Below are 27,419 nucleotides of genomic sequence, written 5' to 3' on the forward strand. Positions count from 1 at the left end.
ACTGTGATTTCAGACTTCTAGCCAGTGAGTTCCTTAACATGCTAGAAACTACAGTGTAAACAACATCATCTTGCTTAGAGCATAACTTTTCAAAGCAAAGCCAGTGCCTGTGGAAACACCATGTGGTTAGCAACAATCCTTCTTCTCCCAAAATTCTTTCTGTTAATGTACCTGACTCAAAACGTGGAAGCCAAGTCTTGAAGCCCAGGAGGCAGTGTGTCTAGACCTGGAGCTCTTCCCAGGTTGAAGTTGCCTGTCCTGTTTCCTTCAAGGCTATCAGGACTTGAATGAGAGGAGTCCCTTGCTTCTCTCATTCAGGGTTCAAACCCAGAAACCATATATTAAGCAGTTCTTATTTATTTTGAAATCTGCTCAGAACATCTACAAATTCAGTATCAGCCTTGCCATTTCTTTGGTCTGCAGTCTTTCATAGTTGGCATTTTTGATCCCTTAGAAACAGCTTGGAAGACATTTATTCCTTCCATTAACACTTTCCGGACTACCACTGCTGCCACAGAGCCATTGACATACCGAAGCTTCTAATGCCAATATCTACATGCATACTCTTTTTCCTACTAGGTAAAAGGCAAAATACTTTGCCCTCAGTGAAAGAGCAATGAAACAAATTACCCTTCCTCTAGTTTAAGAGCCTGAAATACAATTACTATGGAGTAGCTAATGCAGGGTAGCCTATTAGTAAAGGTAAGCAGCATAAGGATACCTTTAGTACACCGAATGAATGAATATGATTTGGTTTATGAAAACCCACTGAAATGACTCAAATCTTGGGACTACTTATCTGCCCACCAATAAAACTACTATTCCTTTGCGTAGTCCACACACAGTGATACATAAAAAGTAATACTGAAGTTGGAATAAAAGTGGGGGAGAGGGGGGTTGCAAGAGGTGACACACAAGATGTTGCAACAAATCACCTCAGCAGTACTGTCGTTAAAGAGAGGGTACACATCCCTAGTCTCTTCCTGATAACCAGGCCATGTTATGAAAAGTAAGGACTCCTCTGCTGTGCTCTGAGTCTTATTAGGTCATCAAGATTGGTTGTGAGAAAACAGATTAAGCTGGAAAAGGATTTTAATGCTGCTGCTCAAAGCTGACAAGCTGCCTCTGGACAGTGTCAGGCAACGTTGTTTGCTAGATGAAACAACTATGGCTTGTACCCACTAACTGGAAATCAGGTGTAGAATAGACTAATGACAGCTAAGGGACTTGGTCCAAAAGAAGACAGAGATTCTTTTGGTGATACATTTGTTTCACTAGATCTCTTTGTATGTCTCTGTGTTAGCCTATGTCAACAGAAATATTTATTTGCCAAAGCCAGAAGGAACTGAGATTTTAATGATTTATTGCTAATACAGCACATAGTGTCCCCAGGGTGAGCTGGATACTTTGTCAGTAAGAACAAGGAAACCAGCGGAGAATTTTGACATCCTGGGAAAACCCTGTAGGCACCTGTAGCACTGTCTGAATTTTGTAATAGTAGGTGAAGTTCGTTAAGTGGCTGATTACTCCCTTTCGCTAGAGGATCTGAGCCAAGCCTAACTCCAATAAACTTTTAGTTTTGTTTGGTCTCTGAAATATCTGCATTTCATTTTCAAAAGTTGTGGCCATGTGGCTACAGCAGTATAAATCATGAAAACCACAACATCATGAGAGGAAATAAGGAGGCAAGTCCTGAAGATCCTGGCAAGTGCCTCCCTGCAAGATGGGTGGGCACTGAAGCGTTGTTTCCAGATCTGAGAAGGATCAGTGGGATTGTATGGAGCACACAGGAAAGAACCATGAGCTTACACCACAGCCTTGGCCCCTGTTCTTATGAGTTGCCCTCAGAGATTACTAAGACTTTGGAGTATTATGAAATGATACAGTTGTGTCCCACAGCTGATAGGATGGATGCATGAGAATGTGTGTCTTGTCTGTGGTCCCCAAAACAGGAAGGCAGGCCATGCCTCATGAATGTCAGGCAATATTACCCTGGATGTCTTGGACAACAATGAGGGGTGGACTAACCAGTAGGTTGTTTTGTGGATTGCGGCAACTGTGGTAATGTTGCACTTGCTGACCCTGAATTATTATGCCACACAGGATATGGTGTGGCTAGCTTCCACAGGGGACAGGATGGGATTGGACAGCATGGGATGGGATACCAGCCCAGAAATAGGTGTGCTTCTGCCCTCAGAATCTGTACTAGCTTGTGGCTTTCTTCTTCATGAAATTTGTCATTAGCTCTCAGCTGGGAAAGAACATGATCCCACCGCTGAGAGATAGCAAGCCCGAACACATTGATAGCAGCCTCCAGCAGCTTGGTCTGGCTTACACTGTTCTGGAGTCTCCCTTAGCACCGACCAAATTGGTGAACAGTTACAGAGCTCCATGTCTGACTTGACAACACTGAGTTACACCTTTTCCTTTGTGTGTGCCTCAGTTGAGTGTGCAGCTCCCTTGTTCACCAGCCTTGACACTCAGTGATCTGCCTGTGGCTTCGTTTTTATCTAGTCAGATTGGTATAGACACCAAAAAGTGGCAGTGAGTGGTGGCTCTTAGGGCTGCAGGGTGAGTTACAGATATGAGCAGTGTGCCAGAAGGACATGACTGAGCGAGGCACAGGACAGCCAGCATTCCTAAGGGAATTCCATGCAATGCAATCTGAAGTTGTCGGGGGCGCTCTGTGGTGGATGCTTCAGCTTGTCTCCTCACTGGGACACCTCTAAGGATAACCCTATCCTAAACAGGATAGATGTGTCTGATGGGGTTCCTCACTTACACAAGAACTAAGGACTAACATATGTCTGCAAAATCAGGATTTATATTGTATTTCTTTATGGGCATAGGATTATTTGCTCAGCTTAAAAAGATAGGTTGAGGGCATTAATTATATTTAGGAAACACATACTAATGAACCGACTTAAATTACTTTTAAAGATTTATATCAAAATAATATCCTATGTGTTGTACTCATAACTTTTGGATAACTCTGATCTAGCTGGAGGGGAACTATTTATCCAAGAAGATTGTGGTCTGATTTTTTACTGCAAGTAGGTCACTTTTCCAAGTTTCCTCCTCCCAAGGTTACAAACATTTTTGGTGACATTTTGTTGACATTTTTCTTGTTGTGTACCTACACATGCACAAAATCTACATGAAGGAGAAAACACTGGAGTTTAGTTAAAAAAAAAAAGAAAAAGTTAAAGGAATTGCGTCAAAATATGAAAGAACTTTCTTTACTGCCTCGTTAGATTAAACAATATCTTTTTTTCTCATACTACTTTTAAATATTTGTTTTTAGCAAGAGTATGTCTTGTTTGTGAAGAAACACAGGATTAAATGAGTATTAACCAGACTTTTTCAGCTTAGTATGTCTGTCAGTCACAGATATGACTGCTTCAATGTGGGAACCTCTGTCCCATGTCCATTGTCTGTTATGTCATTTTCTGTCCCTAACAGTGACTGGAGGAAGGTTGCTAGTGACAAGTGACTGCAAGTGACAATAATTCCACCTCATTTCTCTGAAGGTTAGATTTTTTGCTGTTTTTTTTGTTGGTGGAAGGATTTTATCTTTTCCGAAAATGTGGAAAATGTTACTCTCTCCTCTTCATTTTCCTTTTATCACGTGATTTTTCAAAAGCACTCTTCTGAATTTTCAGTGGGTTTTTTTTAACCGTTTTACATTTAGTGAATATCTACTTTGCAGTTAGTGAATTTTTACTCGGTGTAGAGACCCGTTCTAGCTTCACTGCTTTTGCAGGTGAGCTAGTATCGCGCTTACACAGCCCCTTCCTTCCCTCCCTCCCTCCCTCCCTCCCTCCCTCCTCCCTTCTGCAAAGATGCTACAAGAAACGTTGGGGGTGAGAGGTCTCGTCGCCGCCGCCTTTGCGAACGGCCCGGCGAGCTCGCCCGTCCCGCTGCCGGCACGGAGCCGGAGCCCAGCTCCCTGCCGGGCAGCCCTCGTCCGCTCCGCCCCGGCTGGGCTCGGCTGGGCAGGGCGCCCGTTCGCCCCGCTCGCTCCCGGCCGCCTTCGGAAGGTGGCCCCGGCGCCCCGCGGGTGCGCTGGGACCCGCCGGCCGCGGAGGGGAGCGCGGGAAGCGGCGCTGCCCCGGCGGCGGGGGCCCGGACGGCGCGGCCGGGCTCGGCGCTGCGCCGAGGCACGGTCGCCGGCGGGGGTCAGGCCCGGGGGACCCCGCGGGAAGGGTGCCGAGGAGCAGGGGGGCCGGGTCCGTGCGGGGCGGGGAGCGTCAGGGAGGGATGGCCGGCGGGGTGGGCGCGGGGGCCGGGACGAAGGGACGGAGCCCGCCCGAGGGAGAGGGCGCGCAGGGTTTGCCGAGACCTTTCCTGTCCCCGCTCGGGGAGGAGGCGGCGTTGTCCAGCAAAGGTGCCGCCTTTCCCGAGCAGCTTCTCCCGGCGGGGCAGCATCGTCTGCCCCTGCGGCTCCCGTGTCTCCTCCCTTCCCCTCGGAGAAGCGAGGGGCAGAGCGGGAGCGGGCGGCGGAAGATGCTGTGCCTCCCGGTAGCCTTCCAGTTGCTGCTGGTGCTGGTGCTGTGCAGCCAGGGCACAGAGAGGTGTCCTTCAGCCTTCTGCGAGTGTTCCGACTGGGATGACTACAAAATCACTTGCAGGGACATCCACTTCATTCCCAGGCTTCCTGAGGACACCCAGACCCTGTGAGTACCTTCGGATGCTTTAGTGGAGACACTAGCCAGGGTGCAAGAAGGAGCTGCTGTGAGCTAAAGCCCTGTGAGATGAGGGAGAGAAGTGGTGAGTGCTGTAATTTACCTGGGCAGTACAGCATAGTGGGAATGGCAATGTGAACTTTGTGTGTGTCAGGGAGAAGCAGGAAAAGTGTCTCTCAAACCTTATAGAGAAGTGAGGAGATGATTCTGTTGGGCCTTAAAAGTTCTGAGTAGGATCTGGGAAAATTAGTCGCTGGAATGTTTGCGGGCAAACTGAGCAGAAGGCTGGATTCTGTGTGGCATGTGCCCAGGGGTTGAGGGGAAGGAAGAATAGATCAAACACAGTTTTGTAATTAAAAAAAAGAATAGGAATTGGATATGCCACCTCGCAAACAGTTCCACGAAAGCTTCTGTGCACTTTCAGCTTCTTTGCCAAAGCCTGACAAAAAGAATCCATGGGAACTGAGAATTCCAATATACCGTCTTGGAGACGAAGTACTTCAGATAAACAAAAGTGTCGAGTACGAGATAGAGCACCAAATTTGGAACTTGCCAGAGTGATAGGGCAATTCAAGTACCTAAACCTAAGTGTTTAGTACCATTACAGGCACCATAGAATATCTTGTCTGGGTTCCTGCTGCCAGTCCAGAAGAGCATCCTGTGTCGTATCTGTCAGCCCCATATATAACAGATAAATACTCTAGGGAAGCCAAAGTGGCAACAATCAGCTATAACTGAGGAGCTGAAACTCCTGGCTTTTACTTTGTCTCATAAGGCATGAAATGTTTCTAGTCTTCAAGGGAGGGTTCGTTTGTAAATAGATTACTTTCTCATAAAATAAACAAACTCAAACTCAGTTGATTTAATTGCAAGATAAAACAATAACAGGTTGATTGGTTTATGTCTTGATAGTGATTCTTAGGACTTTGTTTGAAAATATGACCCATGAAGTTATTTGAACTTACTTGAAAATGAAAAGATTTCTAAACACCTGAAAGTAAAGGCTTAGCAAATTGATCATGTACCTGAAGACAGAGAAAAAATTATCTATGTTATTGCCATTATTTATGCATGCCTTCGATTTTTTGGCTGATTAGACTACACTATTTCAGTTGATAAGATTTTAAACTATACGGGTTTTGGTTTGGTTATTATGCTTTTGTATATGTGGTTTATTTAGTTTGAAATCGCAGTAATGTTACTGTATGTAACATGCAGTATGTTCTTTAAAATCTACCATGGCAAGCTAGAAAATAAAGCATTTTCAGTTCACAGGAGAAATATGCCTTCGTACAGGTATTTAAAATAGTTAATAGAAACAATGAGATCACATGATGGAATTGGATTCTTTCTTTGAAAAATGCTGGTATGATGTCTGAGAAGTACCTCTCCATATACAGCTTCACAAATAAAACACTTCGGCTGCTGGAGTTCTAGTGTTTTAAACATCTGTTGTAATGCGGGATCTCAGATCACAAGCCACTGTTTTTAAAAGACAAAAACACCCAGTGAAAATATTATTTCTGTGGAAAAAGTAATTGACAAAAACAATTGAGAAATATTTTTCTGTTTATTTGGGGTGTATTGTAATCATCTGTACCAATTGGGGCAAGCCTTGCAAACTTCTCAAGGAGTGTACTCCCTACCATGGTCATTATAAGGTAAGAAAAAAATCCAGGCAATGATTGTGATTTTAAAAATTGTGATTTTATAGTGTATAGTAGAAAAGGTAGAGCATGTGCTGTAGAGTCTGTTTGATTTGAAAATAAATGGGAAAATTCTCTAAGGAAATAAGGAAAGCAGATCTCTTTAAAAAAAAATAAATTACTTTTTTTTTTTACTTCAGTTTGCAGTTTTCTCTCTGGATAAGGCGTGTTTATTTTCCTTCTGTGTTATTATTTGAATTGCCGAAGTCTGGAGGACTGTATCTAATTCTGTAGTCCCTTGCTCTCAACAAATGTCTTAATCTTTCTTTCCCTCCGAATGTTAAATGGGAGTCATAACAGTTAATTTGTAGCTGGTTTTCATTCAGAGTGCTTTCAGATGCTTCAGACTGACTGACTTGCATGTGGAGGATAAAATAACACAGAGTTTTCCTGAGAGACTGTAAGATGTGTGCCCCTGCTTCTGTCATGTTTTGCATCCTTCTCCCTTACACCTGGCAACAGTTCTGAATTAAAGACAAAAGATTCCAAAATAATTGAAGTTTCTTTTAACCTTCAGAACAAATCAACCCTTCTTTGGAAGTATGTAGGTGTGCATATCTGCACATTATGTGTTGAAACCCTCTATAATTTTCCCCAAATCCAGCAACTTCGTTACTTTAGGTAAAGTAACTTTGCCTCTTGGTGGTTATGCTTATAAACCTCAAGATCGTCAATTTTAAAAATTCCTTCTAGGGCTGTTCAGTTTTGTAGGGTTTATAAAGCTAGGAATCTGGTGAGCCTAGGAGTGCTTTGCCAGCTTTTGGAGATGATGAGCTCTTTTCAGGATCTTGAAACTCCAATTAAAGTTTCATTCTGATTATTCAGTTGGGACTGTTCTCATTTCTCTGCCCTACTTTAAGAGAGTGGTGTAAGCATTTTTTCAACAAGCCACGTTTACAAGAAATTGCAAAAAAGGTTTATTTCCAAACTCTTTTACTGGAGAAGTGTCATGAACTGCAGCCAGTAAAGTGTTTGTTTTAAACGGTTTTTAATGTATTTGCACAAATATAGTTAATGCAGGTGCTTATCCCGCATGCCTGAGTGCACAGATACTGTTCTTGGAGATGCTTTTTTTTCAGTACAAGATTTTGTGTTTTTTTCTTTTTCTGTGGAGTAAACAAAATAAGTAGAAAGAAAAAGGTTTTGTGTATTACAGGCAGAGCTTGTCTTGTTGCCTGAAGTTAAAGATCATACCGTACCATGGTAGGAAAGCAGTTCTAAGTGGTATTGAAATACAGTAGTATACATATGAAATTAGGTATCAATAATTTTGTCACATCTGTAATATTTTCATGCTTCTCTCTGCACAGCTGACACCTGGCTTGGTCTGGTGCCATTTTACCCCTGCCTGGCCCTTCTTTGCTTCTGCCCCTGCCTACTCTTGACTCCACTCCTCCTTCACGCTGTGGCAGTGGCACGATGTGCACACTACTGAGGGCATCCCTGTCCCAAGCCCTTGACTGGCAGTGCTTTTCCCTTCCACCAGCACAGTGCTGGAACAGAGCAACAGTTGGTGCTATAATCTCCTCTGTGTTTGGTGGAATATGCGGGGGGAGATCCTGGATTTTCAGTGCAAGCAGATCCACTAGGAAGTGGGGGTTAATGACTGTGAAGAATTACTTTCACTTAACATATCACCAAAACCCCACTGAACCTTTGTCCAAAGATAAAATGCTTGAATTATTGTAATATCTTTCTTGGCATCATTAGGATGAAATATCCAGATGGTATCACTATCCCAGCCTCATCTCAGTGCAGTTCCCAATGCTTTTCATGTTATGAATATATTATTAGTTGCTTTTAATTATTTTTTACTTTGGCAATAAAACCAATAAAGTTTTGCTTCTTATTTATTTGTGCTCTACATCACCCGCATTCACTTAATAAAATACCTTCATCTTCCCTTCCCATCCCCAATATCCTCAATACCCTTGCTTAAGTTTTCTACTACTTTAAGAACAGCCATAGCAAATCAGCCCAATGGCTCATCTAATGCAGTATCCTATCTCCAGGATTTCCCTTTTCTTAATTTTCCTTAGGTATCTGCATATGGAATTCATATGTGGTACTCTCCATGAATAGTATCTCAGCTTTCAATTATTTTTACCAGCAGGAAGTTTCTAAACTCAGTGTGGTTTTGTTATTTTAGTAACCCTCAAAGTGTCTCTTGAGTTTTGTGTCTGTGCCTCATTCAGTTGTCTCTTGGGCCCATTTCAATGTCCATAATATCCTTCAGCAATGAGTTCCACAAGTTTAATAGAAGTTGCAAGAACTCTTTTTTGTCGTTGTTGAAAATGCCACATTGTCCTCCCATCACCAACTGCATACACAACATTTTCAGGTCCGTGTTATATACCTGAACAATAGGTACACAACCTGCTGACAATATTCTCATCTCCTCCCTATACCTTCTATAGCAGGCCAACAGTAGTGTCCTGTGTTCCTTCCCATAAATGTTACTCAGAGCAGTCTCATCTGCTGCCTAAAACACCAATATACATATATATATATATATATATTACTGGACAGAAGGCAGCGTCTCCTGAGTTTGGAGCTGTGTGAGTGCTGAATGATTATTCCCCACAGAATGGATAAGGGCTGAGCCCTCCCAGCTTTTTTTTCTTTTTCCAGAAGGGATGCTAATAAGGTTTCTGTCCTGGACCCAGCTGCTATTTTCACATCACTATAACCAAATTAAGTTGAAATTGGACAAGAGGGAGTTAGGGGGGACAGTGGAACTGGCAGATAAATAGACACAAAACCAGTATGATCTTTAAAAAGATCTTTACATGAGGCATTAAGCTACAATTCTGTATCTGCTCCAGGATATTTGCCATAGGTAAGATACTTCTTTTTGATAAATGCAAAGCACCCTTCAGGGACAAGGACCCATGACATATGTATGTTTACTATGTTGGTAAAGGTGAGCCCATGGATACCAGGATAACAAGATTTAGTGAAAATCAACTGGTCTGTTTAGTTCCCCATGCTGTTGTCAGCTTTTCATAAAAGAGATATGGAAGCCGTTTTAACATATTTTACACAGTTACAATGTGATATTTAGAACCAGCAATGACATGCTGAATATTCATGAATACTTATTGATAATTTTTTTTGAACTGCAGAGCAAAATACGTAGCAGTAACAGTTTTACCTGTATTAACTGGCATACACATTTTTTATAAGCTTAATGAGTACTTTAGAGCATTTTGAGTTTACAGAAGCTACGAGTAAAACTGAAGGTGATGTCTCTACTTTATACTGAAAATAAATTAAACTGATTTAAAATATTTCCCCCTAAATCTTAGTCTTAAGAGTTGTCTGAAATTCGGAGGCATTTTGACTTCAGATAATTCTATCATGATCTTTTTATAGAGTTCATTACTTCAGAATTAAGTATGGAGCCTCGTAAATACATCTTCATAAATAACCTTGCAACATAAGCACATAATTATTATCCCTATTTTAATGATGACATACCAAGAATCTAAAAGAACAGGAAAAACACTCACTTGGTTAAACTGACAACCGAAGGAAGCTATTAGGGCATCCTTCAGAAAATGGAAATCATGCCCAAATGAAGAAATCTTTGGAAACTTGAAGTAATACAGTACAAAAATATTTTTAAGAGAAACTTGTGATATAAAAACTCAGTACAGTCTTTAAAACACAAAAGAGGGTTAGTATGGAAAACTTCTATCAAACTCAAATGTCAGTATGAAGCTTGTTTGAAACAAATTGAAAAATTGAATAGAATTAAATTCCCTGAGACAGATAATACTTGCATAAGAGTTCCAAAGACATTAAAATACGAAATAGCTGCATCACCTACTGTAGTATGTAACTTACCCTTTAAATCAGCTGTGGCGACAGAGGAATGGACGATCACGAGTGTAGCAGAATTCTTTTAAAAAAGTGCTTTAGGGAATACCTTGGGAACTAAACGCTGGTAGGTCTGTCTTCTTCGGAAGACTATGAAAAATAGGAAGGAATTGATCTGGTTTTCATAAAGGGAAAGGTCACCTGATGAATATATATGCTATTCTTTAAAGGAATCAGACACATGAGAATACATTGATTTTTGAACTCACATTTTGAAAAAAAAAATCAGCAAGGAACTTAGGAAAGACTTGGGACAAATTAGCTGTTAGACATAGGAGAGCAAGCTGGTTTATGGATTGACAGCAGGTTTAAGCAAGAATAAAAAAATATGGTAAAAACCTCTTAATTTTCAGACTACAGGGAATTCATCAAATGACCTTTACTTGGAACTATGACATCGAACAGTCTGGATGTAGGCTGCTCCTTGTTTAGGCTGCTCCTAGTTTCTGGGATGTTGTAGTGGGCGTTGTGGTAAGATGCACATAGATATGCTGTGATCTTGATGAGTGAGCTGCCGTCAATACATGCCATTTTTATATTCTGCCATTTCTCCTCAATAGCCTGCCACCAGCTGTTATTGGTAGCCGACAAGACAAAAATCTTTGAGTGAGTCTAATTGCCCTTAGAGTGATCAGGAATTACACAGATCCATTGCAGGGAGACTAAAACCTATAGTTTACTGGTTTAGCTTCATAAACGATAATGCAGCTTCTTGCCCAGATCTTTTAGAAACTGGCCTCATAAGATTTCAGTGAGATGTAGTCTTCATTACATTGTAAAAAAATATTTGGGTTGTGAATGGCTTATGTTCCACTGCCATTTAACTGTAGCAAAAAGAGTATGTTTGCTTTCTATCAACTGTTTAAGTAAGTACTCTCTGTGAACAATCACTTGGTAAAATATGTTATGATAAAATGCTAGGTGCTTGTTTGTGAACTTCATTTGTTATCCCTTCTTAATAAGTTTTAAAGGCATAGATTTAAAGGCCAAGAGGGCTCATGGGAACATCTAGTATGACATTCTAGATGGTAAAAACATAAAACTTCCCAATAGGTGCCGTTAATTAGAGCTCCTTCTCCTTTTTTTTTTTTGGGGGGGGGGGGGGGGGGTAGAAAAATCATGTATTGTTGGTTTAGAAATAATATTAAAAAGATATTAAAAAGAATCCCATACAACTGGTAACAATTTTTTCAAATGCTCAATCATCCTTGCTTTTTATCAGTGTTTGTGGCTACTGCTGTGTGGTACAAAGTACGAAAGTGTATTTAGGCATTGAATTTAAGCACTTTGAATTGCCACTCTGGAGTGAATAGCCACTCTCTGCCTTGACTTCAAGAAATTCAGGGTTCTAATTTTGATCGTCTGAACTGCACATAAGAAAAATGCCAGAACTATCCTGGAGTAAATGGGTGGGATAAATCCTTTCTCTCCCAAGATGAAATCAAGGCGACGGTAACTTTATGCCACTAGATTTTGCGGGGTCTTTACCTCTCGGATGAAAGAGTTCTGCATTCTCACAGTTAACATTATCAAATTGATCCTTTTTGTTTTGATAAATTGAACAAGTTATGATCCTGGTGTCTCCCACTGTAAGGCATATTTTTCAATACTTTATTTATACCTGTGATTCCTTTATGAACTGTCTCCAGCATTTCTACCTCCTTCTTAAACTATGACCATTAAACTGCCCATATGCTTTCTTAAACATTTTTGGGCATAGAGCTCCAGTTAGTTATCCACTGAGCATAAACCTTAAGTCTTTGTTTTTTGAGAACTTTGTTTCTGCTCAACCTGTAAGAAAAAATTCTACTTTGCTGTTCTTACAAACATTTTTTTCCTGCTCATTGATTTCAATGCACATTGAGTCTGCTTTACTCAATTTACCAAATGCTCCAGCTCCCTGTTTCAGTGACTTCTTCATGAGTTACAGTTCTCACAAAATGTGTTCTCTGTTTGAGTTACATAATTCAGCACCTTTATTAGTCTTCTCATCAGAAAGTCTGCTTTCCTTTTTTTGTTGAATCTGGCAATATTTCTTGTTCATATAGGGATTGTAAGCAATTTATTCCCCTCGCTTTCTTTCTCTCTTAAAGAAAGAAGTGCAAACAACTCCTTAGCTAAAATATTTCTCTTATCAACTTAATAAAACCAAGGTGGTGCCATTATTTAATAACCACTTCTGGACTTAAACGTCAGTCTAAATCTGAATATTCCTTTTAAAAGGGAACCTTTCACATAAAGATCTAATAATCATTGGAGGACCAAGTTTGCTGAAACATTCAGGTCTTCCTATCTTTGGAGTACTTCTTCATCTTGCAAAGGTGACTATTCCCTTCATTGCCAAAACAGAAGATTTCATTGTCACTGAAAGGTATTTTCACGTAAGAGTTGATCTCAGTATAGCAATTTTCCTTTTTCTCTCTCCCCAAATTTTCTTGTTTCCTGATCCAGCTTCTGAATTATTTTAAAAGTAGCCTATGATATCATTAACCCATGGAATTTTGCCTTGACTTAATATCAGCTTCTTGTATCCACAATGTCTTTTGACAAGGAATTTCACAGGTCTACTTCCCATTGCATGAAGAAACACTTCCCTTCTGGTTTTGGTGGTTTTTTGTGTGCTTTGTGTTTTGTTTTTAACTTCCTGAACTTGTCTCCCTCTAGCTTCATATATGGCATTTTGTTCTTGTTTTTGAAGAAGGTGTAAACAGTCAATCCCATCTTCTCCCTGCCCTTCCTGATGTGTAGACCTCTATTACATCTCCGTTCAGACATTTCTCAGCCAGAGTGAAGTGTCCCAGGCTGTCCTGTATCTTCTGTGGAAACTATTCCATACCTCTGATCATCCTTCTTGCTTTCTGTGTATTTCTTCCATTTCTAAGTAAATATTCTATTTCAAGTGACAACACCAGCACTCTGCAAGGTATTCAAGGTACAGACAAACCCTGAATTTGTACAGTGGCAAAGGTATGTTATCTATTCGTTTCCCAGTATTTTCTAATAATTTGATTTGGGCGGGTTTTGGATTTTTTTTGACTGTTCCTAAACACTGAAACCATGCTTTCATGGAACTAATGCCAAGATCTAACATAATGCCAAGATTTGCTCCTGAGTGAAAATGATGATTTCAGAACCTGTCAATTTTTAATATATGTATCTATGTATGGTTTTCCCCCTGCGTACCATTTACATCTGTTAACACCAAATTTCACTTACCATTTTATTTTCCAGCCACTCAGTCCTATAAGAGCCTTCTGAAATTCTTCACAGTCAGCTCTTAGCATTACTAGCTTAATAACTTCCCAGCGTGAGTAAACATTGTTACCTCACCCCCCTTTTCCAGGCCATTTTTGGATGTATCTTAGCCTAAATTCTTAGCCAGATTCCCGCGGAACTTCTTTGATTCCTCTCCTCTTAGAGATCTATTTACTTAGATCTGTTTACTTGTATATTATCAGCCTGATCACAGTACTGCAGCACCATGTGCGCTGTCATTTGTGGTTTATCTAAGATTCTAAACCTGAAGTGTTGTACAGTCTGAAATACCAGCTGTTAGACCATTGCTTTTGTTACCGTTAGTAAAAATGTCATGGATGCTGACCAGGTTTCCATACCAGGATTTGTTAGTTTCCCTTATCCTTCACTGAGGATTTTTGACAATCTGAAAGGCAGAAAAGAGGTCTTTGAAAGGCTACCACTGGATATTTAAGTGTCATCCTTAAGTGCTCGCATTAGGTAATCTCTCTCCGAGAGCCGTTTCAGGCTCTCTACCGGTTCCACAAGACAGCACCACTGCCTTACTTAAGCTTTAAATTCACAGGGATGAAAGTGAATAATTTATTTGGAGTGTAGTTATCCAAACTGTCACAAACTTGGAAATTAACTAGACCATTTTTTACCCTAAGGAAGAACTAAATTTTCCTTGTATATTGAGGTGTTTCCCTCGGGAGGAGATAATTGCATAAACTAATTGTTGATATGTAAAATCCTTACATAAACATTTATACATCCTGCAAAACAACAGTGAAAACTATTTCTTATGGAAGATCTAATTAAAGATACAAGTAAATGTATTACCTTAGAAACCGCTCAATGCACACTCTTTGATCAGTCTCAAAACTTAGATCTATTTACTTGTATATTATCAGCCTGATCACAGTACTGCAGCACCATGTTCGCTGTCATTTGTGGTTTATCTAAGATTCTAAACCTGAAGTGTTGTACAGTCTGAAATACCAGCTGTTAGACTGGTTATTGTCTAACGGTAACAGCTTTTGTTACCGCTAATAAAAATGTCACGGATGCTGACCAGGTTTCCATACCAGCATTTGTTAGTTTCCCTCATCCTTCACTGAGGATTTTTGACAATCTGAAAGGCAGAAAAGAAGTCTTTGAAAGGCTACCACTGGATTTTTAGTACTGTTCTGGATCCCCTTTTAAAAAAGGTTACATTTTGAACGTCCATTTGCAGACCAGTTGCACTTCTTGTACTTACCTGTATTTAACTTGCATTGTCATCACCACAAGTCAACTCCAGCTGATTCCTTACATTCATCAAAGAGGAAAAATGAAGCAAATTAATTCATTATTTTATTCATTGTCTATTTTACTGTCGTTTGTGGTTCAAAAGCCCATAACTGTGGGCAATGTACAGGACAGGACATAGATAATTCTTGCCTCCAAAAGTAATGTAGGACTGCAGATAGATCTAGAGAAATGTGGGCATCTGTAAGGCAATAGAAAGCTGTATATTTGCATATATAAACATGCACATTTCTGGAATAAGGTTGTGTGGTTTTCCCTAAGGGGGAGTTTTTCTATGCCACTATTGTAATTTATAATGAAAGACATATAAGCTAAGCAAATATGAAACCAAAATTACTGTTTGTGTGTGTTTTCAGTAGAAACTCAAGCAGTTTTGAAGTAACTTCCTATGTAGTTTTATTTCTAAAAGTCCTTTGGTGAGTCTTAACAGTATTATGATGAATGTTTCTTTACATTTCCCTACGTGCTTTTAATGTTTGTCATATGTACAAAATAGCTAGATTTCAGAGATCTTTCTGAATTTTAAAATATCTCTGATTGTTTATAAAGGCCTCTGAGGTTTTCAAAGCCTGTTTCCTTTGTCACATATAATCTCAGACTCTGCGTCTCAAAAAAACAGATGTTGTTTTTTTGTTCAAATCAAATTTGAACAAAATTTCTTAATTTACATTCGAAATGTAAAGAAAATTATTAACTAAAGCATGCTGTTCTATAATCCCTGCTCAGCTAGTCAGATTCCAGTCAAATTCCCTCCTTATTCCCAAATAAACATACAAAGATTTCTTTAAAGGGACATGGTTCAAGTGGTCTGTAGTGCAAATATGACCTACTGAAACATTTTCACAATCTGGGAGAATGACCTCTGTACTGCAATAACTTTTTAATCCATATGTATGACTCATACAGAAATCAAGAAAATGGACAAAAAAAAGTTGAAAAAATGCTGTAATCATACACAAATGGCAAGAAGGAAAGGCTAGGTAGAAAAAGAAGACATCATTTTGATGGAAAGGGTGAAGATTCTCCTCTCGTGGATCTATGGTACCAATTTTTTTTCCTGACCGCCAGAAAACAGGTAATGCTGTTGCGCAGAGTTGTGATTTTGCAATCAGTATAGATACACATGTTCAGAATTATATCAGGAGCAAACTTTTTCTTCAGGGCTACGTGAATTTCAAAATTACCATCAGGACTGTCTCAGCCTTAGTTGAATGCATGTGGTCATGTTCAGGTATGAAAAAACATTGTTCTGAAGAAGTCCTTGAATATTTTTTTTCTTTGTAACTGAATTTACCCACCAAGAAGGAACAGAATTATTTTTCTAATATCTAGGTTAAGCTCTAGGTTAGTTTTTTTAGCCTTTGTTCACTCTCTTGTTGTGACAGAGACTTCCCCTTTTCCCAACTTGCAGCAGTCCTTGTGGAGGAAAGGAGAGGAATTTCACCACTCAGAGAGGTTCTGCAGGCAAATTATATTTCATATAATTCTTGTTTACATTATTACCACTTGTGGAAACTCCCTAATTAAATGAGTAAGGAGAAAACTGCATTTTTTACCACAGAGTCTTTTAAACTGTTTTGGTAGACATTTCCTTTCTGACTAATGGGTCTGAGTTGAAAGGAGCTTACTTCTTTAGTTCCTGGGGGACAAGTGTGTGTACTAACTCTTTGGAGTGTCTTGGAGCATAAAAACTTAATAGTTATTGTACTGGGTCATAAAGAACGCTCCATGTGACCCAAGATTTTGTACTGAACACTGACCAAAAGCAGATACCCAGGGCACAGGGTATGAATAGTCTTATATGCAGGGATCAAATTAGGAGAGACAAAGTTCTGCTGGAGCTGCAACTAGCAAGGTATGTGAAAGATAACAAGAGGGACTTCTGTAAGCTCATGGTCTGCAAAAAGGAAACGCAAGGAAACTGTGGGCCCGCTGCTCAAGGGAGCAAGGGACCTAGTGACAAAGGATACGGAAAAGGCCTCAATGTCTTCTTTGCACTGTTTTGTTGGGGGTTTTTTCCATCTGCTCCCAGGCATCCTAGGTCCCTTTGCCTAGTAGCCCAGCCTCAGGAAATGGAGCATTACTTGCAGTAGAAGACAGACTAAAGCAGCACTGGAGTGTACTGGACAAACAGAAATCTGTGGGACCAGATGGGACGCACCTAAGGGTGATGAGGGAGCTGGTTGGTGTCATTGTGAGGCCACTCTATCATCTTTGAAAGGTCCTGGTGATCAGGGGAGGTTGATGATATCTGAAGAAGGCAAACATCATGCACATCTTCCATTATGGCAAAAAGGAGGATCTGGGGAAACATAGGCTAGTGGCTGCTATATAATTATTTTTTGTATGCAAGTCATTCTGTGCATTTGAACATCCTTCTGCAGGTGCTATGTACATGACCATTTTCTTTATTTTGTTCTGTATTTCTGCCTTAATAGTTCCTAACATTCAGTCTGCCTTTTTGACCTCTGCTGAGCAGCTGGCAGCAATTATAGACACTTAGTGGTCCTCTGATTAGAAACAATAGTAGCCAGCAATTACAGCCTGTTCTTACTGTCTTTCCCTCTGGGAAGTGAACCTCTTCTGACTCCTATTTTCTGAAATTTCACGGTCCCATTTGAACTTTCTTTGCAGCCATTTATAGAGTCTTAGCTTGATATTTCAGAAACGTAGCTCTTCTCTATCGTATTCAGAGTACATGCTCCTCCGGTGCAGATGAAGCAAGGCAGTGGACCATTGGAAAGGGTGGCCAGCAGAGGGACCACATACTGCCAGATAGATCTGCCCAGAATTAGTTAACCAGAAGAAATCATTGTAATCCTTAAAAAACATTTAGGGTGAGCTGAGACTGACAAGACCTTTAGAACTGATCATACTGAAAGTATGCCAGTGCTTTTAGGAAAGTATTATTTTTATTAGTAGTTGTCAGAAAAAAATCTAGGCATGAAATATTCTTTCACCCCTGGGACTCCCCCTTAGATACCAGGGCTAAGAGGCAAAACCAGAAGAGAAATCTGCACTATTTCTGCAGAAAAATAGAAGATTGCAATGCTAAAGACATTAAGTAGAGAAAACTAGGGATACAGTGAAAAGGTATAGAAGAAAGAAAAAATAGGAGTAAGCGGCATAAGAGACCAGAGCAGAGGCAATCTCTGTGGTCTAGATAGGTGGCCAAAAGATAGCCTTAGAAGTTTTCATATTGTGCCATCAAGGTAGTTTAACTCTTTTCTGAATTATACGTAATTATACAGTTAATGTGCTAGGTAATAATGTTAGGTTTCGTTTCAATTACCTTTACTGGCTCTTCAATCTCTATATTTAACTATCTCCTTATCCGTGAGAGAAAAGAGCTCAAACTTTCTGTGTTGGGTGACTCAACCGTTCTTTTTAAAGACTGCCATTTAAAATGTTAGTTTTCATTAAATGGGGATATACTAGAGGTAATTACTCTATACTTCGGTACCTTTGTTATTATTTCAAAACAAGTTGAAAAGATTTCTGTAAAATTATTCTCTGATGCTTTCTTTAGATCCAGACAGATCACACTCACTTTCTTGAGATCAAGAGAGAACTAGCCTTATTTTAGAATGTGTCAGCAGCTCATTATCTATGTTGAGGTTTAAATTGTAATTGGTTTACTGTAGGTGCTATCATTGCTTCTACTTGAGTCAGTAGCATTGGATTTTGCAAAATCCTGAATATCATTGTTTCCCATTGACTTGGGTAGTGTACTAGGGCACTACCTGTGTCACAGAACATTGACTAGAATAGAAGCTGTTGACATAACATGGGTTTTTGCAGATGGGACCTTTTTAATTCTTGAGTAAAACAAGATTCTTTTTCTACTCTCTAAAATTTTGGCTACCGTTAAAGAAAGACCTAAGTGTGGCTGACAAGCTGCTATATTATTAGCAGCTTCACAACTAAATTTGTTAGTTTGTTTGAGGCTCTTTAATGTGTTTCCTATGAATATGAGGATGTGTAAGGGCTAAGCCCAGCAGAATACAAAAGCATGTTTGAAGTTTTTGAGGGACTGAGATTGTACTGCATACCAGCCATCCATGTTTTGGCAGATCAGCATTTAACGGTAGTCTGTCTGTACTACATGTGAAGGTATTCCATCACAGTTGGTGATGAAGGCAGATCATTTAGATTTTTTTAAAGTACTTCCTGAAATGGACCAGTTTTCCAAATACAGTCACCTTTTATAGACTGTTTTGAGGTTCTGTAAACCCATGTTACAGAAAATATCAAACATTTATTGATTTTGTAAATACATACAAAGCCTGTATGAGTCAGATTTGTGAGAAATCGCCTTCTTAACTGATACCAACAGAAAACATACTATTATTAGCTTTTTACAAAATACTCTGTAAAAAATGTCTTAGTGGTTACAGTATTTCATATTATTTAAACTTTTTCTTTCCTTTTACAATTATATCAGTTAGCTCTGATTCTTAGTTCAGGAGAAGGCTGTTGTGTGTTTCTGAAGTGTAATGGGTTGGAAATTTAATGTCAAAAGAAAACAATGTAATGAAAACTGACTGCAATAGCAATTCAAGATTCAGTGGACTGTAACACTTACAGAATCAGTCTGTTAAACGACTGTTGAAATCCTCTCCTAAAACAGAGTTTTTTAATTCTGGTGTAAAACACTTTTTTCTATTAAGTTGATCAAAACCAGTCACCTCCACAAACAAGGAAAAGATAAAAATGAGTTTCTACTGCCATATCACCATTGTCTTTTGTGACAATGTGCAGTATTCTCATTTAAGTGAACCTCTTCTTAGCATCCACAAAAGAACTATTTGCAGTCCCTCTGCTTTTCTGTTGAGCAAGTTATCTGTCTAGTTAAAGCATACTGAAGTAATGCTTGCTTCTACTGGGAATGGCTTTTTGTTTTGCACTTGTACAGTTCCCAGCACTGGCTGGGTTTCTGCGCCACAACACAGGAATCCTAGATTTTACAAATGGACAAGAAATGCTACTGATACAATGACTCATAAGCAATGAAAAAATGTATTCAATGTTCAAAAAAATATTATTTTGATCTTCAGCAGTCTCTTTGGTTCCCTACTGTCATTCATTCCTACCTGGTGACTTCATTGGGTTGGGGTGTGTGTGTGTGTGTGTATACAGTAAAGCAGCGCATAGTTTGTAAATAGCTTCAAGAGCCCTTAGAACAGGTTTTTCTGTGACTCCTCATTTCGGTTATGAACAAGTCATTTCACTTTAACATTTCACCTTAACTGAGAGGATAATACATACTAATTTTTTGGACCTAGTATTTGTCAACATGCAGGATTTTTGTATGTCAACAGCAGGATCACAGAAGTAATACCATGCCTTTTCAAGCAAAATATGTAGGTAGATATAATGACATGCATCACATTTGAAAGGAAATTTTAAAAGTACAGATTTTTGTAAAATGCAGGATTTTGGAAGCATTTTATGCTGCAGCATGTGCATACAATTGTTTAAATTATTACCTGAAAGACAACTGATAAAATATTTTAATGGATTTGGTAAGTATAATGGTGTTTGGTAGAAAAGTAATTAATTATTTGAAGAAAGATCAACTCTAGTTTTGACTTCAGAAATAGCTAAATACTTTCACAAATGAGAACAACTCAGTATTGTTCGAAAAATGAAATAATTGCAACTAAAATGTTTTGGTTTTGTTTGTTTTGGTTTTTTTGTTGTTTTTTTTGTAAAAAAAAAAAACAACAAAAGTGTAGCTGTTTCTTATGCTAACCCATAGAATATCCAGATATTGTCAAGGAAAAATCTTCCAGTTGCGAGAAATGTGTCCAATGAATAGGCTACACATCTGTGTTTGATATTTACATGCGACGTCTCATCATGTACTTGACTTCTACTTACTTTCTTTGATGCAGAAACAGCGGTTATACACTGGGTTTACAGGTACCCTGTGTACCATGAAGTATGTTAACAATTTCCTTGGAGGAATGTGAGCGATATGTTAACCTGATACCAACTGAAAATTTCAAAGGTAGCTCCCGGTTTTGTTCAGAACTCGTTCTATGGATATGTTTGTAGGGCTTGGAAATTATATTTCCCAAAACAAAGCAGTTACTTAACTTATTTTTAGAGGAGGTTTTTTTTAGTTCAATATTTCATTTAGTAATTTATTGTCTTTTCAAATTTATAGTCTGTTCAACTTTGTCTTGGATAAGGAGAAAATATTTAAAACAGTTGACCGTTAGTGTTTATACATAAAGGCAAATATCAATAGAGAAAATAATTTGTATCCTAGAAATGTTAAACACAAAGACCTCATAAGACCTTACCACTATGCAGGGCAGTTGTGTATGATTTTTATAAAATACAATTTTAATTTGGCATAAATTGAAGTGTGACTTGTCACCATTTTAAATCTTAAATTCTTAAATTTTCCTTTAGATTCTTTAAATTGTATTGGCCTTTGCTGCCTTTTCTGAGAGAATATTCTGCATTTGAAAAATAAATTGGAGAACAGAAGGCAAGTGATTTAATTATATATTCCATTCAGGATTTTACTGAGTCACATATTTAAAGTGCAACTTTAAAATTAGCAGTTCTCTTTCATTTCTTAGAATATACAAGACAAGCGTATTATTTTAATTAAATCTTCTTTAGAAATTTACAAATTAATATTGAAGTGTTATCTTCACTGTGACAGTCTTACTATGACACCCTGGAAATACTTCTGTCGTTTGCATTTTGTATGGCCACCTTCCTTTAGCATTGAAATGTATACTAAGCAAAATATTAAGCCACTATCTAGTTTCCTGGTTGTTTTTTCTTCAGATTTTAGTGGTACCCATTATGCTTTTGCCTGCTCAGCCAGCGTTTTTCAGTAGTTCCTAGTTTTCCCTAGTTTTCTTCCTTACCACGTTTTTTGCAGTCCTCAGTATTTCAACTATTTAGGATTAAATACCTCTGCCTTGTAGGTATTTAAATGTCATGCGTTCTTCAGCACTGTCAGTTCTGTAATCTATTAAATGACGTTAGCAACCTACTGTTTTCCTGGTAAATGGAAGGTAACATGCAGTAGAACCAGTGAGTTCTGTAAAGTCTTCATTTTTTACTCAAATCCAGCAAGAAGCAGCAGGTGATCACCAATGGAGCAAGAATAAACTCCGACATTATAGATTGGTGTTTTCTGTTTGCAATATATTAGCAAGTAACCAACCTGAATTCTTGCCTGTCAGTCTGACAGTGTCCATATGCAGCTCAGGGTGTAGGAAGAGGATAAGTTAGCGCCAAGAACTTATTTTCAACACAGAATTGTCCCAAATGCTGACCTGCGCACTTTCATTTTGAAAGGCTCTAGTATTTCTTTAATTTCTTAGGCTGGGCCAGTTTTGACAGATTCTTTAAGTTGTTCTTTTGGACTGCTAGATAATTGTGGGAAAGTAGCTATGTTGTCTTCTAGCAAATTCAGAAGTGATTTCCTACTTTCAGAGTTTGCAGTGCGAATCTTCCCTCGCTTCTACCACGTTGGTAATACTAGCATTAGACACTAGGTGGTAATCGTCTTCTGGTAAACTCAGCATGGATTTCACTATGTGAAATGCCTTTTTCTAGTTATTTTTACACCACTGAAAGGCTACGACACATTAATTTCATAATAATAACAAAAACCAACCATAATATTTTTTAGTTTTTTTAGTTCGTGTTGTGTTTAGTTGAATATAAAAAGCTAGAATTTAACATGTCAATAATTGCTTACCTAGCCATTATATTCCGTAATAGTTATTTCTCCCGTATAAAAGCTGGAAGGTCATTGCTTGTTATAATTTTCTCAGAAAGATGAAATTAGTATGTAAAATTTCTTACTTTGTTTCACATGTGGTCTTTTTTTTTTCCTGTCTTCGTGGAGAATAGTTCGTTAAAATACTTGTAGCTATTATTGCCATGATTTGAATTATAAATCATGTAATTTTAATCTGAAATTCTCTTGATGGTCCCTGTTTATTTATTATTTTTGTAGAAAAATAATAATATTTTTGAAGAGAAATAATGCCAGCATCACTTCAAAGAGGGGCAACCTTGACTTTGCAAGTGATAAGGATGCAGACCTGGAGGTCTTGGAATTTTGGGCAGGGGATTCATGGAATTATGGAGACTGATGAGGCAACGCGCGGGGAAGGGAATCATGGGGAACAAAGGAAGAATAAATGGAAAAGGGCATAAAAGGGGTTGGTTAAATGTGCAATGGGGCTGGTCAGTACGTTTGACTGACCTCTGTGCCTAATCACTACAGTCTGTCCTATCTTCTTACTAAATCCTCATAACATTATCAGTTAGGTGTAGTCACAGTTGAAGTTATATTAGATTTTGCTGAAACATAACATTTACATATAATATGAAGGTCATATTTATATATGGTATGAACCTTAATGAAAAGAAAGTATAGATGAAATCAGAGGAGGGGAAGAAATACAGCAAATAAAAGGCTCACTATACTGGAATTAGTGTCAAAACCATGCAATGCTGCTGCTGTTAAGATGATGGAAAGCCAGAAAGGGGAAAAAAAAGGAAAAGTCTCACAAGTAATAGTTACACTGTATCTGTTTTGACGTGTTTAACACCTACCACCTGTACATTTCATAGGATTAATTAAGAATGTGCTGGGGTAACGGTTCTTTCATGCTGAACCTTGCAAGGCTTATAGAGCTCCCTGTGCCCAGTTGCTTACCAATATAAGTGCAGAGGAGTGGCTGTGCAGCATCACGCCGAAGATCCATCTCTCCCAGTCTCCTGCCTTGCAGCTGTGGCCAGTAAATTGCGCCCTGTGAAGAGTATATGAATAAGATAAACATGCAGTGACGCTCACCTGGAATATTCTCCCAGTAATAGTTTGTGGTTTGTGTACTTTCTGCATCTGAGAATTTGTGTTTTCTATGCCCAGATATGTTTTATTCCATGAATCTGTCCAGTCATTTTAGAATACAGTATTTTTACCATTTCCTCTGGTACTGTCCCATTTCAGAAAAGGATGAAAGGAATGGGTTTCATTTTTCCATCAGCCAGATCCCATGCCAGTTCACCAATATATGTCTGTTGATTTTATTTCATATTAATATGCTAGGCTGTACACGAGGGAGAGCTAAGAAGCAAAAACCCAAACTGCCCAGCCACTTCTACCAATATCTAGCAAAGGAACAAGGTTTGACTATCCCAGTTAAATCTACCATCAGGGTCCTCGTGCAATTGATCCCATCTCTTACTCTGCAGCTGAGCGTTTAGCTTCTTCATTTACCACTCTGTTCTGGTTTTGTGCTTTTTTTTTTTTCTGCTCTGTGAACTCAGGTGATAGACATGACTGTTTAGCCTGATCTCATCTTGGTATAGGCTACCAGAGGAATGAGGGAGAGAAGTAGGTCATGGTCAGTGTTGTTCAAAGAAAGAATGCTCCTTCCACCAATCTCTCACAGGTGACAGATAGGAAGGACACCCTTCTTTTGCTGCTTTGTCTTGATGAACAGTCTCATGCTCAGGAAACAAACCAGCCCCCAAAACCCCCACAACAGACATCAAACTCTTGACAGGCTTGTAGCTAAATGCAGTTGTAAAAGTCTTTTTAAAAGACCAGTGCTTTTTATAAATACGTTTAGCGTAAGGTATTAGATAATATATTACATATGCTTTCACGCTATTGTAAGAACTTCAGCACTGAGTCAGGATTCATCAGCAATGAGAAATAAGGCTCTCAAGTGATTTATGAAGTAGGTCGGAGAGCAATAGAAATATTTTCTCTTTAGATTTTCCTGTATTCTATCACATCTACATCTGTAAATTCTCATTCTAATAGTATTCTGGCTACGTAGTGCACGCAGTTAGTGCTAGTTATCAGATAAATAGGTGTGACTGAAGTGGATGTATACCTCTCCTGCATTTTCTCCTGGATTCTTTTTTGCTCTAACACAAGACACTAATAGAAATGAAGCAGTCAAACGTACATAGGCAGAGGCTGTGGCAGTTACATATACGCATACACCCAGATTACCTGTACCTTTCAAATGGAAAAATCCCTTGATGTTTCTCTGGTCCTAGTTGCTAGGTACTTCTGATGTTCACCAATTTCAAATGTTTGAAAATAGCTGAACACTGAATTTTGTAAGTCATAGGCCAGATTCTATTCTTATGCATAAATGCAATTGAAAAAGAACTGGGATTATAAACAGTTTCGTTTGAATTTTGCTATAACTCCTTGGTACTAGTCTTTCTCTAATGGTATTTAGCATTCAACAAAACAAACAAACAAAAAACCAGCTATGCTGCAATTCTGGCTTAAATGCACAAGTGAAAGTGAGGAACTCCTGGCTTCTGAGATACAGCAGGATATATGGAAAACAATTAACATCACTAATTACATTGTAATTAATGCCACTTGCTTAGTTTACAGGGCTGATTCTAGTTTCTTTGTCTTATGCTTGGCTTAAGGTGCCTACATTTATGGCTGTTAAGTGATAAAACTAATTAATACTGAAACAAACAAAATGTTCATTCATAGTTAGGTAGATCCTAACTGATGGGAATGTGGGCACCAGCTGCTCCAAGAACAAATTCCTTGGTGCATTATCAAGTAGGACACTAGTTTAACTGTCATAGAATAGCAAAACACGTATAATGAATCAGTGCTTAGGAGTACTAGAAATACAGTGTTTAAGGGAGAGGCGACGTTATCTCCTAGTTGTTTGGGCATTGCTCTGTGCATTGATACTGTACAGTCAGTAAAATGAAGTAAATAAGTTTAAGTTTGAATACTTCACAATGTCCACTTACACATACCTGTATTTCTAAGTTAGTCAAAAACCAAGGTTGTTTCTATGAAGATATAAAATATTCTGAGTCTATGTGGTCTTATACGTTTTAAAAAAGCTTTTTTCTCTCATTAATGAAAATAACTTGGCTAATTTTGAGAAACAGAGTCTTTACTAAAGATTGTTTGGGAAGATCAGAAGGGAGTAAAAGTGGGAGGTTTTTCAGTTGTTAGCTGAATATCTGTAGTACTTGATTTTTGGCCAAGAAACTCTTTACATTCCAGGTTGGCAGATGTTTGGGGCAGAGGAAAGCAAAAATGCAAAGTTCTGCACAGGCAGTCTTATATGTTTCTTATCAGTTGTTCAGATTTCATTTTCTTGATATATGCAATGTAGAGTCTTTCAGGAACATACAGGCTAAACTTTTGGTGTAAATATCAAAGCAGAACGAAACTTTAAAAACCTTCAAACTGACTTTTTGACTTATGAAACTCAGAAATGCAAACTAAATGTCATCCTATAAAACTTAAAATGTTTTTCTGAAACATTTTCTTGCTATTTTTAAAATGATTTATTTAGCAAAAATGTGATTTGTATGCTTTTATATCTTTGCAAATATTGATAGCATGTTTGTAATGAAAATGACCTCAGAGTTTGGGTTCTTCTTTTTGAAAGATTTTATGGAATAAAGACTGAAGATTTTTTCTGCATTTATTGAGGCTTTTAATCTGAATAAGAAGATAAAGGTAGAAATAAATGGTAGTACCTAGGTTAGCACAGGATGTTTTTTTTTCATTAAATGGTACTGAACATTCTCATGAGTGTTGTCTTTGCCTTATGTAGAAATGAAATTAAGTGAGACTATTAAATATGTAAGTGCTTATGTTACAGTTTTTCTCACTTGGAAAACTAATTTTTCCCAGCAAAGTTTTTTCCTTTATTCTGAAAAAGATTACTTTCTTCATGAACATACTGCACGTGGCTGGATACTGGACGCACTTGCTAGATTTCAAATTGAAACATGCAGGCTTGAAGAAAATTTCTAATGCATGCAAGATGGGAAGAATCACAGTCCATCAATATAATGAATTTTCAATTACTCATCATGTGTTTGCACTGTATGTTATGGTTGGCAGGCTGAAAGTGCTGACCTGTCTTGCCTTTTTTCTTTCTGGCTTTAGGCTTTAAATTCCAAAACTTGCTGCTTTCCCAGCCTGAAGAGCATATTAATACATTTGGTAAGCTCGTGATCTTAATATGCAATTAGACTGAGCTAAACTAAAGCTAGTCTATTTATATTACTCCCATTTTTGATCCATCATAGACTATTCTGGTTGAGAATTTTCTCAGCCTGTCTTCTTCCCACTCCAAAGAATTACTATCCATCCCACAGCCTTCTAGACACCACTGGTGCCTGGTGGTCCCCAACCAATAAATATCCACAGACTCACACTTGGCAGACAGGTACTGAAGAACTGATTTTATTTTGCAAAGTTTTAAATTGCTTTAGGAGGTGGCTTAAAATTAGCAGGAATGTAGCAGCCCACAGGTTTTGAAAGCTCAGAGAGAACTGGAGCTTTGCAGGTGGTTGTACACAAAGGCTGGCTTAAAAGTTTGGCTGTGGCCCCAGGCCAAACAACTAAGTTTTTTGTTATGAAATGGGCTATTTCTTCTCTTCTTCTGCCAAAGATTTCTCTCTATTTGTACTTTACTGTCTCTCTTTATGAGTCCTTTTATAAATACGTCCTGTACCCGGTGTGTTTTTTTGTCATATTTGCAGAATTTAGGTATATCTTTAAACTCTACCAGATAGGAAGAAATATGCTATT

At 38.5% G+C, this 27,419-nt stretch overlaps 1 protein-coding gene across 1 annotated transcript in view; it reads left to right on the forward strand.

Moving 5' to 3' along the window:
• Positions 1-4,474: 4,474 nt before the first annotated feature.
• The window catches only part of TSHR (thyroid stimulating hormone receptor), a 71,877-nt gene continuing 48,932 nt past the window's right edge, over positions 4,475-27,419 (forward strand). Inside the window, exon 1 of the mRNA XM_074582452.1 lies at positions 4,475-4,676. Within this exon, the coding sequence (XP_074438553.1) occupies positions 4,507-4,676 (170 nt within the window). The 5' untranslated portion in view covers positions 4,475-4,506. The remainder of the gene's footprint in view (positions 4,677-27,419) is intronic.

The sequence above is a fragment of the Larus michahellis genome, chromosome 4 (assembly GCF_964199755.1).
Source record: "Larus michahellis chromosome 4, bLarMic1.1, whole genome shotgun sequence".
NCBI lineage: Eukaryota > Metazoa > Chordata > Aves > Charadriiformes > Laridae > Larus > Larus michahellis.